Source organism: Necator americanus, chromosome IV (assembly GCF_031761385.1).
Source record: "Necator americanus strain Aroian chromosome IV, whole genome shotgun sequence".
Taxonomy (NCBI): domain Eukaryota; kingdom Metazoa; phylum Nematoda; class Chromadorea; order Rhabditida; family Ancylostomatidae; genus Necator; species Necator americanus.
In genome coordinates, this window is record NC_087374.1 from 38,619,426 (window position 1) to 38,638,282 (window position 18,857).

The following is an 18,857-nucleotide window of genomic DNA, read 5'->3' on the forward strand; positions in this document are numbered from 1 at the left end:
TCCAACAATATTTATTTAAAATAAACATAAATAGTTAACTGAACAAAAGCTACATACATATACTGTGTATACTGAGAAGTATACTGAGTAGTATTGATGTGATAAAATTTTGAATCTGGAATTGTTTTTATTAAATTTGCGGAAGGTTTTAAGGAATAAAGATAAATAAAGCGAAAAAAATTTGAAAAAAACAAGTTGGGTTCGATACGGGATATAAATCACCTATGCTAACATTTCTTGTTGCTAATATGATTTTTGAAAACATTTGTCGATCAATATTCAATGAACAAGTAATTTTAGGACTACGTACATACGCCTTCCACAGGTTAAGGTAGCAATAATGTTGTGTCGGCTAATTGTTTGAATTCACAAGTTGGAAATTTGTTTTTTCCATGATTTCAATTTTTTTAAATTCTTAATCTAATTGTTCTAATAAAGGGAATGTACTCATGCTTACATTTTTATGTCCCATATCATCGCGTATCCAAAACAATTACGCATCGCAACCTCGTTTGGTCACGATCATTTGCTTTCGTGATCAGTTCGACGAGGATTAGATGATTGAGCGGGTTCCAGAATAAATTTTTCAAAAAAAAACCCAGGAAGCTTTCAGCTGCGAATTTATTAGGAGCACATTTCTAAAGTGTCTCTTCACACGCTACACATTTTTTGGTTTTCGCGGCGACACAGCTTACGACGGACAAATTTTTCCTCTACTTCACAGTTGAATTAAGGACATGTGGATCCTGAGGAAGGATTTTTTCGTTAAAATGAAATTCCGAACACGTTAGTTCTCGGTTTCTTTGTTTTCGAGTAATACAGCATTAAAATAATGGAAATCCATACCTGGGAGCTGCGTATTAATCTTTGCAAATTCAACATTTAATGCAAAAAAATTCTTTAGCAACTTATCTTGAAGCGAATAAATGAAGTTCAGTTTTTTTTTATGAACTTTAAATTTAATTTAATTTTAAATCAATACAAAAAAGTAAACGGGGAATGACCTCCATACATAATTTTTCGAAAGAAAGAAAGAAAGAAAAACGATCAAAAGAAAGCTATGGAAAAATCTGACAACTAAATCTAACTTCTTTATACTTAAGAAAACTCGTTCACAAATCATATATTTAAGTAAAAAAGTTTTTTAAATTCTAAAAACTCCGTTATTCTCCGAACACGATAAATGAAGATCTATGATGAGATTGAGTTGATTTACATTTCAAGTTGTAGTTTTTTTAAACTTGATTTCGAGGAATTTGTAGTTGGTTCCAGGCCATGAGATACCATAAAAAATCAAGCCTCTCTAATAATAAGCCATCTTATGGATTATTTGAATTGTTACGGATATAGGCCATTAATTACATGAAAAAATTGGCATGAGAGCTAGAAATTAGATTGTAGTTCTTTTAAAACTAGTAAGAAAAGGTGGCTGAAACTCCGCACGGAAAAGTTTTGGATATCCCTTTAAAAATGATTTCTTTTCCCAGAATCCTGGCTGGGAAAACGTGAAGAGCCCATGCAAAAGAAAAAAAAATTGTCAGCATGTACTATAAAGAATTGTGAAGAATGACTGACTGATATCTTCAGTCCAAAAGATCTAATTTTGTGAAAAATTCTTCTCTCTCCTTGTCTATAGTCTGAAATTCTCTGTATTATTATGGTCACTTCATATTTGGAATAATCTGGTGCTCTAGTACAGTTACCTCAGCTAAATTACTGTATTATTTGGTTCAGACCAATCAGGCGTAAAAAATAATAATATTTAATTCGTCACAGAACGCCTCCAAGACACTGCCATGGGAAGGTCGCTTTCCTATTTCCCCAGGATTCATCAAAGACGTTTTAGGTGGAGCTATTTTTTCTGCAGTTGCTAACATTATTTGCAAAAAAAGTTTTATTGACACAGAAAATGGGTCCGTTGATGAATTTGACGAGTTTTTATCCACTTTCACAGGTTTTTTTTCACCTCATAACCTTGATTTTGACGTTATTTGACGGCAGCGAAAACAGCGCGTACGTTGACGGAGTCAATAACGTCGCCAGCCACGACCACGTAGCGTGGGAAACGTCGCGTATGCCGGCAAGTTCCCATTATGTGTCAATCTAGAAGCAATTTATCGTTAGTTGTTGTCGAATCAAGGACCGCATAGACCAAGGGAAGCCATTTTTGAGGATTTTCTTGCGGGATAATGGTGAAAAAATTGTCCAGATGGATTTCTCCAGAAAGCATTTATTTATTCATCTAGCACTACTCTAAATTATCTGTGAAGCAACAGTTGGCGTCACCTCCATTAGATTAGAAGACAATTTTAGTTTCATTGCCAAAACAGAGTTCTAAACAAATTTAAAAAAACGGAAAAAATAAATAAGGAGAAAAATAAATAAATATAAACAAAAGATCAAATAGAGGGTAGATTAGATATAAATGAGGAATAAAATAGGGAATAAAGATTAAGGAAAAATAAATCTTACCCAACAAAGGCTACATAGCTGAGACAATCCTAAACGATGCCTTACCAGTAAAGGATTTGTTCCTCTGAATGCTTTGAAATTAGAAAATTTTCTAGCCAATCAATATTTATGTTTTTTTTTCTTCTAGTGAGCTCTGACCTCCAATATCCCGAACAACCCTGGATAGCTCTTCAAAATGATAACACATAGAAGAATTCAGTAGTACCTCAGATTTTCGTTCTTGATGTCCTCTGAGATCATATTCTACTTCTATCTGTATTTTTTTATTATTATTAGTAGTTTTTATTATTAGTATTTTATTTTTTTTACTTCTTCTATACCTCTATATTCTACTTCTATACTTTTAGATAAGTGAGTGCAATAAAAAAAGCAAATCTGTCGAATAAATTGAAAACAAAAATGTCTTGTGGTGTAAAATAAATAAACGAATGAAAATCAGAATCCGCAAAGATTATTTTTGGCGAAGAAGAAAAGTGAGGAGGATTAAATAGTAGCTGTATCCAAAAATTTGTTTTTAAAAATGTTGAAAACTAAATCATTTGGAGTATCTGTCAATTAAACGTTAAATCTGGTATTTTTTTGTAATATTGTGTCAAATTGTATCCAATAAATCATAAACGGCTTAAATAAAGGTTGCTCCAAAATGCTCAGCATGGATTGAAAGTCATTTAGATGTCTGTTCCCGAGGGATCCGACGGAAACGACTCTAAAAGCATCATATAGGTCATAGAATCTAATATTATAGAAACATGAAAATCAGGAAAATCAAGAACGAGTTAGAGAGAAAATAATTATCGGATCCTCGGCAGTTATCTGAAAAATTTAGGAGTTTATTACTAACAGAATTTAACTGGAAGTTTGACGTAGCTTCGATGTGATCGACTTTCTTATATGGGTGGAAAATTAGCCACATAATCATAATTATCTTCCTGAAACGTAAGATATGTAAATAACGCCAAATTCAATTGGTTGAACCAAGTGGTAGGTCCAAATAAGGTGGAATAAAAAGAGACACTTACATTTATAACATTATTAGTCTTATTCCTGAAAAAATAAGAATTTTTATGTCATGTTTGATTATCTCAGGATTACGACAACGGTGCGTCTTTTTCTCAGACCAATTATAGCGGACAGCTGCTTCCGCTATAATTATGTAGCCACTAATACCTTTTTTAACGGTATTTTCAAATTTATCGGAAAAATTCGTACTCTGTTGAATTCAAACTCTAAATTATATCATAGTCGATGTCGTATCTCAAACTCGAATTCGTCGAATTTATTCCCGTAATATTTTAATAACATTATAGGATTTTCTTTCTTAAAAATCTCAGAAAACGTAGAAAAAAAATAGAATATAACAGTATACTGATATTGTAATAATATTAATAATAGTAACAGTAATATAGAATAAGATAAAAATAGAAAAAAATATATGGAGAATATTCTTTTGTCGTGCGGCATAGTTATTCGTTTCGTTGAGTTGTGATCAGTATGTAGTTATGATAAATCAGAATAGAATAGAATAGAATAGAATATATACAATTATTCTAATTATGTACAGTTATATGTACGGTTATCTATTGTAATCTTCCTGAAAAAGCTTTCGTTGCAGTAAATATAATCCTATCAGTATCCGATCAGGTAGATCAAAACCATATAGCGAAGGTCTTAAGGGCTCACATCCTTATTCACGGAGACTGACACTGTTGCTTCTCAGAGATTTTTTGTAATTTTTTACAGTTCCGTTTAAAATTCTTCCGATTATCAATTATCAATCAATCCATTTATCAATCACAATTATTATCATTATCGATTACTTTAGATTCGTGAAAGAACGAGACAACTCTTCTAAATTAAGTATTTGTATCGAATTCGTATGCAGTGAACTTCAAAAAGACCTGATGCTCCGAGATTTTCCATGTCATATAGTTTTTCTTTGTTATTTTCAGGAAATTCATTCACCCTACTCGAATTCAGAGTGAATCCCCGTTTTCCATGCCCTACTTTTCCATAAGCCAAAAAATTGTGACGTAAACTACACAAAAGTATTATACAGCGGTCGCTGATACCATACGGCGATTCGGCGCAACTACGAGTTACGCATAAGATCCGATTTCTTATCCAGTAAGCAGAAAAAAAATTCCTCGCAATTATTACGGAGGTGTACACGAAAGTAATAAAGAAATAAAGGTTATGTTTAAATAATAACTATAACATTTTGGTAGAGCTATCACTGTAGAAACAGAACTTGTGATGGGTTTAAAATCAGAAATATTTTTTGTGGAATTTTCTACTCAGATATACGGCATATGTTCGGCATCTTTTAATATTTTTCTTTTTTCGAAATTTTTTTTTTAAAGTAAACGGAACCTACTGAAAACTATTACAAAAATTGGTCGCGGTGAATCCAAGTTGTTCACAGCGATGATTTGTCATTCTGTCTTAAATGTTCCAAACAAATTGTACATTATATTTTGTTATTAAAGTTTTTTAACTACTGAATCAATTCTGACTAGTTCATTGCGTTAAACAACGTTGAGCGATGTTTAATGTAGGCCTGGATAAATTCTGGTCGCTTTGAAGAGCACGCAAAAGTCGTAAAGCAGAGAATATCTAATTAGATCCACTGCTAATTCCTCTTAATGGATTCGGAATCCAGAAACTCCCTTGAAATCAATCTTTTGTAAATAAAATTAAATAGCTTTCAAAGCCAACATCATAGATTCTAATAGGAAAATTATTCAGGAATATTATCCAATCTGTTTCTGAGTGATAGAAAAGAGTCCAGAAAAATATCTATTTTTTTGTGTAGACGTATCAGTTTTTGTGGAGCGACTGTCCACTCAGTAAATCCATGCCGTAAAACAACCGCTGTTTTCGTTAAGAGGTTGGATCTAACTTCAATAATTTGTTGATTTTTTGGTATTTTCAGTATTATTCATTCCTGAAGGAATCCTAGAATTTTTTTCCGGGAATTTATTGTTAGCGCAATTATTACCGCCATCAGAAATCATTTTATTTTCGAAGGAAGAGAGGAACGTGTTGGTGATAAGTTATAGAACCTATGAGCATTAATTTTCAACACGATCTCCTCGCCTGGGTCCCATGCATTTTTCGAAACTGAGTCCCAAAGGGAGATCTGAGGATGACATCATTTCTTTACAGCAAGCTCTACAAACTCTCATATTACTTGTTCCTATTAGGTGTTTTTGAGTCTACTGGTTTTTTTCTTCCACAAATATACGGAAGACGAGAAGAATAAGTTCCGGAAATAAGGAATGTTAGGGAAGGGTAGAAGGAAAGGGAATTTCTCCCCTCGTTTCTCGCTTCTTCGATTTCCGACGATCAGAAAAACCTAATAGTATTGGATTACAGAGGACATGTAGGGCTGTTATGATGTTCTGGATGAAAAATGTGTTCTTTTCAAGGAACTGTGACGGTCGTTAGCTCGCAGTGGTTAGTTCCTGAATTAGCACAGATCGATTCTGACTAGGGTTTCGGTTCTATTTTCCAATTTTCCAATTATTCCTGAACAATTTCCCTATTTTTCACTCCAAAGAACGTCCACATAATCCATAATTACAGATCGGTGATGGATTTGCCTAATTGTTCTTTTCGCAAGATTTGTACGGTTTCGTTTTCACAAATACCTAATTGAAAATACAATAAAAAATAAAAAGTAATGTAGTACAAATGCAAAACGTTAGCATTATTTAATATAATAAAGAGAAAAAAAGTATAATACAAAAATTTACTTGAAATTTGACTAATTAAACTCTGGATCTACATATGATCTGTTAAAGTGAAGCTGAAACAGCTGTTCATACCAGGAATGACTAAATTCATACATTTGGATTAATTCTAAACAGAAATTAAGCGAAATTTTCGATAGAATCGATAAAATCTTTGCGGGAATCTCGTTTTGTGGATCATTGGTATACTGTCGAGACCACTTATAGCCGACACTTGGCATATTTTCAAGTGGTATGTGTTGGTCAGATTCGTTCGGTAAATATGGACAACATCCAGAAGATCAACAGTGCACGGACGACACTGACATAAATCCAAGCAAGGGGACCAAATTTAAATCTCTACACGGAGGAAACATATTCTATGTTATCTTTAAGACGTAACATAAACCTATCTTATAGGGATCTAGGACGTAGATAAATTCCTAGAACCTGTAATTTTAAGTACTGTAGCTTTTCAATTGGTTTTCTGCAGTAGTACATACAATACCGCTACTAACTTGTGTCCCAAAATCCGTCGCCGACGGATTAATCCGTCGCAAACCGTCGGAATTCTTGGAAGTGAGCAAAATTAAGTTTTGAAAATACCATTCGGAAGTAAATGAGCTGCTGATTTCAAATATGCTTCGAGAATTTACTTTTGACAAATGTGTGGCCTGAAAACGGGCAAAGTTTCCTCAAGCCCCGTTAATTACTTTCACACCTTCGCAATCCTGCCATTGGGATATCCCGCGGATACATCTCCATGGAAGGAAGGGGTGTTTATAGGACTTCCGCTTATTTCTCGGAATTGGACAAAATGTTCATTACATCCGTAATTAGGAGGTTATTTAGAGCATTTTGGTACCCCACATCATATATTGGTCCGAAATTTCCATTCTCTTCAGAAATTCACGAAAGTGCTCCATCGAAGATTAATAAAAAGCCATACTTTCCAAGCTGTGAAAAGTCTCTTTAGAAATTTTTCAGCGAACAACTTGTACTTGACAATAGTTTATATTGTAAGTTTCTAGCTCTGAAAATGTCTAGTTTTTCCAGTGTTAAACTTACAACATTACTCTATTTCGTTATTTGGTCCAATTTTTTGAACAGCTGTCAACGGCTTAGAATTAACACTTAAGCCTCGCGATTCGGTACTTGCCTAGAACTCTCCTTCCTTTACGAGAAGTTAATTAGGCGCTAACATTGGATGACAGTTGGTCATGGCTTTCGAGTGACCGAATTGGGGAAATTTTCGTCTGTTTTTACAAAACAGAACTTTTTGCAGCCTCTATGAATTCCTTCAGTACCTCAAATAGCCAGTTCTTCTCACAAAAGACGCTCTTTCGAATGATGTTAAAATCACGTTTATTTACAAACTTCAAAATTTCAACATTGACTCCGCCCTCTTATAGAGCAGGCGATGTTCTATAGCTGGAATGGTTATCGCGGCCCAGGCATGATGCCAGGCATCTCACACCTTCGATAGGTGACTCCTCTGGCGATTCGGCGTCACAGAGAGACAATAATGTTTCAACATAAATGAACAGTGACAACAATTCTACACATTCATAAAATTATTCTTATTTATAAAAACACAAGCTCACACGCTGTGCTTTTCAATTTCGAAAAGAAATACAAACAAAGGAAACAAACCTCCTGAAAAAGAAAAACATGTAACAAATTAAGACGTTTAGGAGGAAAAAATCGGAACTTCCCAAATTTTTGAATTTTCCGTGTCTTGCAGTTTAATTCGAATAATATTCACTTCTTCCTTTTCTTCCCTCTAATCTTTTTTTTTATTTCTTGGTTTAGTTTCGTCAGTCATTTTTCTTCCCAGCCGTTTCCAATTATCACTACTGTTTTTATAAATAAGAATAATTTTATGAATGTGTAGAATTGTTGTCACTGTTCATTTGTGTTGAAACATTATTGTCTCTCTGTGACGCCGAATCGCCAGAGGAGTCACCTATCGAAGGTGTGAGATGCCTGGCATCATGCCTGGGCCGCGATAACCATTCCAGCTATAGAACATCGCCTGCTCTATAAGAGGGCGGAGTCAATGTTGAAATTTTGAAGTTTGTAAATAAACGTGATTTTAACATCATTCGAAAGAGCGTCTTTTTGTGAGAAGAACTGGCTATTTGAGGTACTGAAGGAATTCATAGAGGCTGCAAAAAGTTCTGTTTTGTAAAAACAGACGAAAATTTCCCCAATTCGGTCACTCGAAAGCCATGACCAACTGTCATCCAATGTTAGCGCCTAATTAACTTCTCGTAAAGGAAGGAGAGTTCTAGGCAAGTACCGAATCGCGAGGCTTAAGTGTTAATTCTAAGCCGTTGACAGCTGTTCAAAAATTGGACCAAATAACGAAATAGAGTAATGTTGTAAGTTTAACACTGGAAAAACTAGACATTTTCAGAGCTAGAAACTTACAATATAAACTATTGTCAAGTACAAGTTGTTCGCTGAAAAATTTCTAAAGAGACTTTTCACAGCTTGGAAAGTATGGCTTTTTATTAATCTTCGATGGAGCACTTTCGTGAATTTCTGAAGAGAATGGAAATTTCGGACCAATATATGATGTGGGATACCAAAATGCTCTAAATAACCTCCTAATTACGGATGTAATGAACATTTTGTCCAATTCCGAGAAATAAGCGGAAGTCCTATAAACACCCCTTCCTTCCATGGAGATGTATCCGCGGGATATCCCAATGGCAGGATTGCGAAGGTGTGAAAGTAATTAACGGGGCTTGAGGAAACTTTGCCCGTTTTCAGGCCACACATTTGTCAAAAGTAAATTCTCAAAGCATATTTGAAATCAGCAGCTCATTTACTTCCGAATGGTATTTTCAAAACTTAATTTTGCTCACTTCCAAGAATTCCGACGGTTTGCGACGGATTAATCCGTCGGCGACGGATTTTGGGACACAAGTTAGTAGCGGTATTGTAGCTGTATTGAGGTTACTTTCAACGTATACTTCCAAAGTTCTCACTTTACTTAATTCTTAAGGACGTTCTAATCGTTCAAGGACTCTTTTAAGGATGTTTTAGGCGATATTTTTCAAACTGATGTAAAAATTGTTAACTTCTGACTTTGCAGTTTAACGGATTAAGTATCGATTTTAAAAAAACAACAGTTCAATAAATGGGCAAATTTTTATTTACAGTTACCTCAAAAATACCTATTCTGATGACTTCCACTGATTTTCTCTCGTGGATTCTTAAAAATCACCAGTCGGCTTTGCAGAGGGCAACCTCGATGAGGAACTATGTGTATAGAACGCAATCTTAGGAACTGTATACAATGTTCATAGCAGCAAATCCAGGCCCGGAAGGTGATTTTGATCCAGAAAAGTGAAAAATTTCATCCATCATTTGAACTGTAAACAAACTACTAAGTATTCTAACACAGTAGTATAATTGCAATATTTCTACTACGACCGTTATTTTATGAATTTTGTGTATATCTGTGGGAATATTTTCGTTTATTTAGAGCCCTACAGGTTCTTTTCTCCTTATATTGATTGGGCTAGAAACCTATTTTTCGTTAAACCTATTATACACAACGTATACAAGTGAAAATTGGTTATTGTTGTTATTTACCTTTTTTTGAATTTTGATAAGGAGCGTATTTTCGTAAACAGCTCGGTGAGAGCTATCTTGGCAAGGTATTTTTCTTTTTCAAGGAGTTGTCGGTTGAAGAGTTCAAAAAAGTGGTTACCTTATCGCCTAAGGGTATCTGCGGAGATACCCTTAGGCGACAAAGCCTATGCGCTGTACTGTAAACACTAATAGGTATCAAATACGTCCAAAATAGTACGTAGGGGTCATCAAAATAATCGTGCAGGCTATATGGACCTACATCGGAGCTCTAGGCCAGATACATAAATATTTTCATGCTACTACCAGGAAAATTTTTTCCTCCTAATTTTATTAATATTTTTATATGAATATACAACAACTATTCCAGTACTTTTCGACAGAGCCAATGCAAAATCGGTCGGATTTACTTCTAATCGTCCTGAATTTCAATAAATTGAGCGAATTCCATCGTTATTCTAGTTTTTCGGGACCAAATGAAAAGAAAAGATAGACGATAATTTGAAGAATAAAAATTAAAATTTCTAAAATTTCTCTTACGCCTCTTTAAGGAACCCCACGTTTTTCAGGTGATTTTAAGTAGTTTAATGTGGCAAGGGATTATGTATAAAAAAAATTTCGAAAGTTCAAATAAATCCTAGCGTTGAGAAAAGAAAAATTCCATCAAATTATTATTCTGTGACGTTTTTTTTCGCCAGCAAATGTAAAACTACTTACAGATGGTTGTTATTTGTAAAAGCATTGTGCCTGGTCACAAAATTCCGAGAAAAAACCGTAGTTCATCAGAAGATTTCTCGGAAAAAAAATTGTTGGTGACTCGCTTGAAACATTTAAATTTTCTATTCACTTATTTGTATTCATTTTTCCGAAAACTAAACAGGAATAGCATTAGGTCCTTTAATAAAGAGGTGAGCTATGAGGACACAACACTCAATTCCTATGTCCTCCTCTATGTGTCTATTAGGTGAAATTATTACAATTTTCTGGATGTTCTGGGAATTTTTTGAGGTATTACTGAAAAAAAAATCCTATGTATGGTTCAGTAGGTGGACAAATTATGGCTTGCACGTGTGCGGAATTGTCTTCTTCACGAAAAAGAAGTCGACGAAAACAACTTTCGTTGTAGTCATCCATCCGAACTAACAACTTCGCAGCATAGTATCCGGGAGACGGGCGAGGAGAGGGATCTGGATTTGAATTTACGTGGACACAATTTCAGCTCGATCGAGGATTTTTTACACGAATATTAGGGTGTTGGTCCTGTCAGTGCTAATGTTTTTATGCGGAATGTGTGTGTCTGTGTGTGTTTACTTCAGTGATATAGTGTTTGGTCGGCTGTTCACTAAGTGCATCAGCTATCGTCGTCGACGGTCTCCGGAATCATCGAACACTCTAACGCTGTCCGTGTGCCGAAGTCTTACGTTTCACCGCACTCTCTTCCTGAAAACCATTTGTGTCTGACTCTCGCCGATTCGCCCCGGATACAAGAATCGAATTCATATTGCTATGAATTTGACCGAGGGACGTGCAGAAGAAATCGGGAGTTAAGAAAAGTGAATAAATCTGAACCGAACTCCCTCCGTTCACGTCCTCTGCTCATCCTAGAGGTGGATGAAAGGAAAAAATTAATTTTAACATTGTAATGAGCTAAATAACGCTATTTTTGCGGCTGCTGCTCGAAAGAGAAAAAATAAAATAATGAAATAAGATGAGTTTTGATTTGTCAGCATGTAATCCATAAACGTGCAACTTGGTGGCACTATTATTATTATTATTGGATGATGATGAAGAGGAATTACTTTATTTTTCGATTATTCTTAAGAAAATTAGATCACCACTAGATTCCACAAAGAAAATTCCACAAATCCCTATTCTGCGTCCTTAAGCTCCTTGATAAAGTGATTTGGAAAAAAAAACTTGGAAACTTGGATAAAGTACGATGTTCCGTTAAGGATACGTGCAGGAACGTCGAGAATTACACCTAAGATTTTCGTGGCGTCGAATTTCTTGTAAATTTTCACCTGTTGTAAGTAAAACACTTCCTTGTTGCCCAGGAATCCTCGTCGTTTCAGATGGTGAATTTATTAAAAACACTAACTTCAGAAAACGAGTTACAGGATACTTGTAATCCAGAAACAGAGCTCGATTCACGTTCATGGAAATTAGCCTGGAAAACTTCGAATTGCCAATGCACTTAGTTTTTGTTTTACTATAAAACAACCAAAGTAATTATTCATGAACGCTGTGGTCCTGGATGCCCAGGTGATAAATTGTATGTACGTCGTCCAGGAATTTTTCACAATCTTTTTTTACAGTCATCCGGGAAAACAGCTCCTGATTTAAGTTATAAGCTTAGTCCTCTATTAAATGGTTCGACAACACTCTGAATTAGAACTCTGAGCATGGTCGAAGCATTTATTAGTGGACAGCATCCACAATCTCTCGAGAACACCTGGAGAAACGTTTGTGAGTCAGAGCTGCACCTGAAGAAATGATAAATCCTCTAAATGATCGATTCAAGCTTTCAATACCTTGTTCCAGTAACTAAATCCGGTGATAAAGCAAGAAAATAATAAAAAAAAAGAAAATAACAATAAAAACAGCAGTTGTTTCACCCATAAAGATTTTCGCCGCTCTATTACGATAAGGTCCCATCACAACAACCTTTTCTTGAAGGACGTTTCGTTGAGCGTTAATACCTCTATTAGCTCATCCTTGGAATAATTTAAAAGTAAGAACTTACTCTACGGCGGTCCACTCGCGGAAATTAACAATTTATTTATTTTCTTAATTTTAGCAGTAAAGACTTGTCCAAGAAAATCAGGGAACAATGTGAAATAATCTTAAAAAATTAAAATAAAAAAAAGAAATAAAGAAGTAATAAAATAATGAAATTAAATGAGTTTTGATTTGTCAGCATGCAATTCATGAACGGGCAACTTGGTGGCACCATCATTATTATTAGATAACGCTGAAGAGGAATTACTTTATTTTTCGATCATTCCTAAGAATTTTTTAATGGACGCATCACTTTTTTAAAATAATTCTCACATCTTAAACAATTTTAAAACATTTTTTAAATTTTTTTCCATGTCAACTTCGCTCCAAGTTGAACACCTACAGAAGTCTCTATTTTTGAAAACCTACTTGTTTTATTCGGTAAAGGACCCTTAAAGTGTATGACAATAGGAAATTCTTTAGTATTCTTCGGTGAATACCCTCATGATAAAAAAATCTCGTTCAATTTTCGCAGTGTTATTGATTTATTATACATGTTAAATATAATTCACAACTAAATTCTAAAGTAACAAATAATTTTTTTTGGATTTTTTATTTCTTTTCACATTTGAGAGGTTTTAATAAGCAACCAAGAATATACTTCAACAAAATAGGAAATACTTACGATAGCTTTTTTCTGGAATGCTCATTCTCTTGTGGTTTATGTAGATTTCCGTCACATCTGCCGAACCTGCTGGCGTAGAATGAAAATTCGCTTCTCTTATATGTAGGTTCTAAGAATTTTGAAATTTTTAGTAAAATTCGAGCTACTGTTTCGAAGTTCTAGGAATTCTTGAAGCAAAGAAAAGAGAAAATTTTTCGCAGTGATGTTACACGAAATTTGATTCCTGCATCATTTTGATTTTTTTTTTGAAATAATGTTCCAGAGGATTCATGAATTATACTGATTATTTGTTCAGCAGCGTTGCATCTGATCGCGGAGTCGATTCAGCATTTTTTTCGGTGCTTTTCAGGATTTTCCCCCTTACATTTCAAAAAAGGAAAGTTAAAACATTCGCATCGCACAACAAAAAAAGACGTAGCCTTTCATGAACATCGAGATTGTATTTTTACAATTTATTGTATTTTTTCTGGCAAACAAAATTTGCTAAAAGATCAAATCCAATGTTAGCAGAACAAGTTATTTTGGCTCATTTATATCTTCACAGTGTAGTGTGAGCACGAAGAAAAAATCCTCTAAAAAATTGAGGAACACCAATGGATAAATAATGATTAGTGATAGCAACGAGTTATTTGATATTTTTTATTTTTATTTTATTTACTATTATTGTTGTATTTTATTTTATTTTATTTTTTATTTTTGTTATTTTAGAAAGTTTAAGTAACTTATGCTTTTTGTAGCTGAATATCACCTTATTAAAATTGGACATTTATCATGAATAAAAAAAATGTAGACAGCTCTAGAAAGCACACTTTTAAACGGGAATTTCACTGTTTCGCTGTATTTTGTTTTTTTCTATCTATTTTATTTAATTTTGAATGTATTTTCCAGATTTTTTCTCGTGCTTAGCGATTCTTCATTGATTAATTTTCCTTATAAGAATTGATCCTGAACCAGGGGGCTTTTAAGGCGCTTATAAGTGTATTTATTCACAGTGTAACTCAGAGCAATCGAGGATCGTTGTTTGCCCATTTCGTTCTAATGTTCCCTTGATACGCTGGAATAGTATTCGATCCATAAATCACTAATTACTGTCATGTTCAGGATCTTTAATTAGCTGCTGAAGAAAATGTTGACTTCATCAATCGGGAATGACGAATGGGAATTGACAGATTGTTTTCAACTGTCATTTGATGAATCGATAACGTCACATGATTTGCTTGCAACAACGGTGGTTCCTGGTTTTTTTTTCCATGTTTTCGTCATATTTAGAGGATCCTCGTTGGAAAAGTGTAACGACAACGACAATTCCTTTCAATACGAGCATGATGTATGTAACGTCGGAATCTTCTACAGCCTGGAGCCAACAAAGAAGCAAGGAAGAATTGCCTCATCCTCAGGAAATGCCAGAAATTCCTCAAATTTCACTTTTCATTCATGGGGAAAGGAAATGCTTGGATCTCGAATTTTTTTCTGACGTCAATGAAAGAAAGATGATCCTCTCTGTATACGTAGGAGATTTCGATTCTGTTCACGGCAGCGACGAAACAGCGACGCACTTCCGGGGAATTTTATGTGTACATTCCAGTTTTTGTCTTTGTAACAAGTTTTCCAGCCGGAGATATGATCCAAACATTGTACATATGTAGATGGAAGCGAGGGACGTGAACTTTCTGATTGTCCTTGAAATATCCTAACGTATCGTACAAATGCATATATGTATATGTACATACATACATAAGTTCTAAAGGATAAGGCACAATGCTTAATACCATCCAGCATTCTTCTCTGGGATAATGAATATCATGAATAGGTCTTAATTTTTTTATCTTTTTTTCTTATTGCCCTCAAATTTCTGGTATTTACTCCTCAAAAGAATGTCAACGGGTTTCCAAGCAATTAATGAAAAGTGGAATCACATTAGAAAAATGCTGATTGGGAAGTACCTGAGGACACAAAAAGAAAACCTTTTTTTTTCTAAAACTGATTTTTTTCTAAAACAAAAAGATTGTGGAAAAAGATTGGATTGTGGAAGATATTGCATTCTTTACTTTTCGAATAGCACAGTTCCAGAAAAAAAGTAAGAGAAAAAATTAGAACTAAATTGAGGAAATCGTTAAGCGGTCACGTCATAATGTTTGTTCTTGCGATGATTTGGTATTGTTTTGGCATCCATTTATTAATTATTACTGAGTGCCGAGCTCTTCACAACCGAGCAGAAAAATGAGGAAATTATCTCTACTTCGGAAATGCGCACTAGAAACCACTTTGGAAAGTTTCATCACCCTATGTCTTTCGGAAAACGGGAGTAATATCCAGAGTATTGCAATCATAAACTGGTTTTCTCCCCTAAATTTTAATAGAAATGAGATTTTGAAGTGATTTTATTGCTTTGAAGTGCATTTCATATGCCAGGTTGTTGGTGACCAACGAAGAGGTCCTATTTTCACCCACTGTTCAAATTCCCCTTTAAAAAAATTAATGAGGAAAAAGCACAAGGCGATAAGAAATCGAATATGAACTGTGAGTGTGCGTTATGACGAGATGAAGGAGATCAAAGGTGAGGATTTTTGTGGTGACAAGATCGCAAAGAACACAATGAATGAAAGAAGCTTTGTGAATGCTATTCCCCTTTAAAAAAATTATCACCTAAAATTCTCTTTTCGAAAAATAATGGTAAAATAAACACTTGTGAAATAATAATACTATTAAATAGTGGCAGGTGTAGTGTAACGGTTAGAGGTTCCGCTTCCTGCACGATCGCTCTGAGGTTCGAATCCGCGCTAGTGCTCACCAAGCCCTTGATCCTCCCGGGGTTGATAAATTGGTACCAGACTTGTCTGAGAGGGGTGGATTTCCAAAATAGAGGTAATTTTCTTATTATCGTACTTCCAACTTTCAAAATATAAAAGATGCGTACATCGTAGAGTAGAAATTTCACTATCAACAGAAATGTACTGCAGAAGAAAGATTGTAATCTGACACCTCGACAATCGCTGCTCTGATCCATCCACGTACGCTTCAAATAGGCGAAATCTGCGAATATTACAGAGAAATAACTGTATTTAAATATAAACACATCAACCACATTTGTTCTGAATTTTTCTACGCACCTTTGGGAACTATTTCCTACATAGGTATCAAAATTTTAGGACACCAATACGCTACATAGTCATGAATCGCATGGACGTCTCTCTATGTACATATTGTTCAAAATCCACATATTTCTTCTCTTCTCATGTTTTTTTTTAATCTCAACTCTTCTAGTTGATAAAATTGTTCGTTTGAAAACATTGAAGTCCTTAAAAAATTAACAACAAAAAGACTATTATCCGACAAAAAGGCAGTCATCCATTAAAGTCGTCTCAAACGAGCTACTTTCGATTAAAAAAAAGAAGCTAAGAAGAGTATAAATAACCTATTTATTTCAACTAACTCTCTAATATTTTTCCATAAAGTAACTATAGCTTTTTTTAGATAGATCCGAAAAAGGAGGACAGTGTGTCATCATCCTAAATCACTATTATTTTATGATTTAAAGTCTGAAAGTCTTTTATACACACAGAAATTCACTTCGTCCAAATTTCATTCCACAACTTCCTTCCGTTGATGAGCAAAAGAGAAAAAAGGAGAAATGAAATTTCTCTTTTGATAGTGAACTACGAAAATGCAGCTTCTGCCATTAGGATGTCAAATAATTGCAGCATCGTATTTATAGGATTAATGAAAAATATTCCTTTCTATGCCTTTTTCACACACAAACACTGCATATTCGTCAGCTCGTTCCAGGACACCTGGGTCTTTCCGGTACTGGAACTTTTCTCCCTTGTTATAATAACTTCCATTGTAATTCCCATTTTATCTCTTCAGATTATTTTTAACACTATTTTTGTCGAGCAAAGGCCCGTGGAGAGGAAACCTTAAGGTAGGAGGTTCAAGCCGATCATCGGCCTCCCGAGTAGAATTTTCGGATGACATGGCACTAAAACCCGTCCACGATTAGGGATGCAATGGAGTTAGGCGCTGTGAGCGTCACCATTTGCGAACACCTATCAAAAATCACGTGAAATAGTGAAGTTCAATGAAAAATCCATGTGAATCATAGGAATGTACGAACTATCATCGTATACTGTAGAATGAGCGCCAGCGAACAGCCGTCATGGCCGATGGATAATGTCAGACGAGGAGGCGCAGCGTGATGACCTCGTTGGCCAGATAAACCACGCGGAGTAGGCCGCCCACACCCTCTCGTCCAGTCCCCGGAGTTCAGTTGAGCCGGGATGGAAATATTTTCAAACAAAAAAAATCCCGCATTCCACTATTCTCCGATTTAGTACCACTATCTGCTGCGTGAATAGACCTGAAACAGGAAATATTATAGAAATGAATTTTAATTTTTTAAATCTTACTTTATTTCATTATTTCCATGTAAAATCGGCACACCATTGTTTTCTAATCTGGTCATTATCCGCAGTTCGAAAAGACCGGAAAAAATAAATCTTACGGAATTTTATATTGAATTTTAATCACTTTTTTAGAAGTCGAAATCTTTTTTTTTCTATAGTTCCCTTTAGCAGGAGCAGAAGAAGGTAATTTCATGATTATTTGAAAATTTCAATGAAAATCATTTGAACTGCGAAGTAAATAACAAACATTAATCTCGCTCCCATGTTGGAATCGATTAGTTATGAATGATTCGCCGGAGTGAAACGAATGAGTCCAAACCTGTTGCTACATATTCGTCAAACAATCCTTATTAGAGGCACTAAAATATCTAGATTTTCTAGAAGAAAATTCACCCAAAAATCATAATAAAAATGTAGTATATCATAGTAATTAAAAACAGAATGCATATTTTGAAACAGCTAGTTTTTTTTCCTCAACTTGCGGATTGATTAGGATTGTTATTATATGTGAGATAGGCAGGTGTAGCGCAGCCGCTAGGAGACCGTCCGCTGTGACCGCACCGTCGAACGTTCCAAACTGTTCTGGTGCTAATCAAGCGTTTCATCACTCCGTGGTCGAAAAATTGGTACTAGACTTGTCTGGAAGGATAAAAATACTGGCTTGATATATAGCCCACCCCCCTCCCAGGTCATTCCATAGGCCAACATTCGTTCCAAAACCTCAACGATCACGAATTACACTAAAAACGTGTTGGCGCGTCCCAAGTGGATTGACACGCAGTGACTTTATCTTCCCAACTTTTGTATTTACAACGCTGTGCGCGACTCGCGATACACAGTATTTCCAGCGCTAACCGATCCATTTTTCAAATTTCTTAATTAATGACTTATTGAAAAAGGAGAAATACTATCAGATAGCACTCACTGAGATGTTTTCAAAAATGTGGATGAAATCTTCTATAAGCATTAAACCTAATAAGGATTATTCACGTTCGGTTATATCTAAAATAACGAAATGTAACATTAGAGTTATATAAAAAAAAACCCGTTATTGAGATAGATTGGCATTTGATCACCTTGATCACCTTGACTCTCGTTGATCTTCGAACTGGTCGAGCGTAATTCTTTCATTTGGTTTCCTTTATCCTTCCTTTTTTCCAATCTTATTTTTTTAAAATTATATGCAAAACACAGTAATAAAAATGAGATTGGCATTTAGCATCCTAAAATGCTCCCATGCCGATT

The 18,857-nt window shown here is 34.9% G+C and overlaps 1 protein-coding gene across 1 annotated transcript in view; it reads right to left on the reverse strand.

Annotated features, from left to right (window-relative positions):
* RB195_003993 (uncharacterized protein) overlaps positions 1-18,857 on the reverse strand; it is a gene marked incomplete at both ends in the record, with an annotated part of 43,088 nt that overhangs the window by 4,637 nt on the left and 19,594 nt on the right. Inside the window, 2 exons of the mRNA XM_064201897.1 lie at positions 9,077-9,156; positions 11,828-11,973. Coding sequence (XP_064057778.1) covers positions 9,077-9,156; positions 11,828-11,973 — 226 coding nt within the window. The remainder of the gene's footprint in view (positions 1-9,076; positions 9,157-11,827; positions 11,974-18,857) is intronic.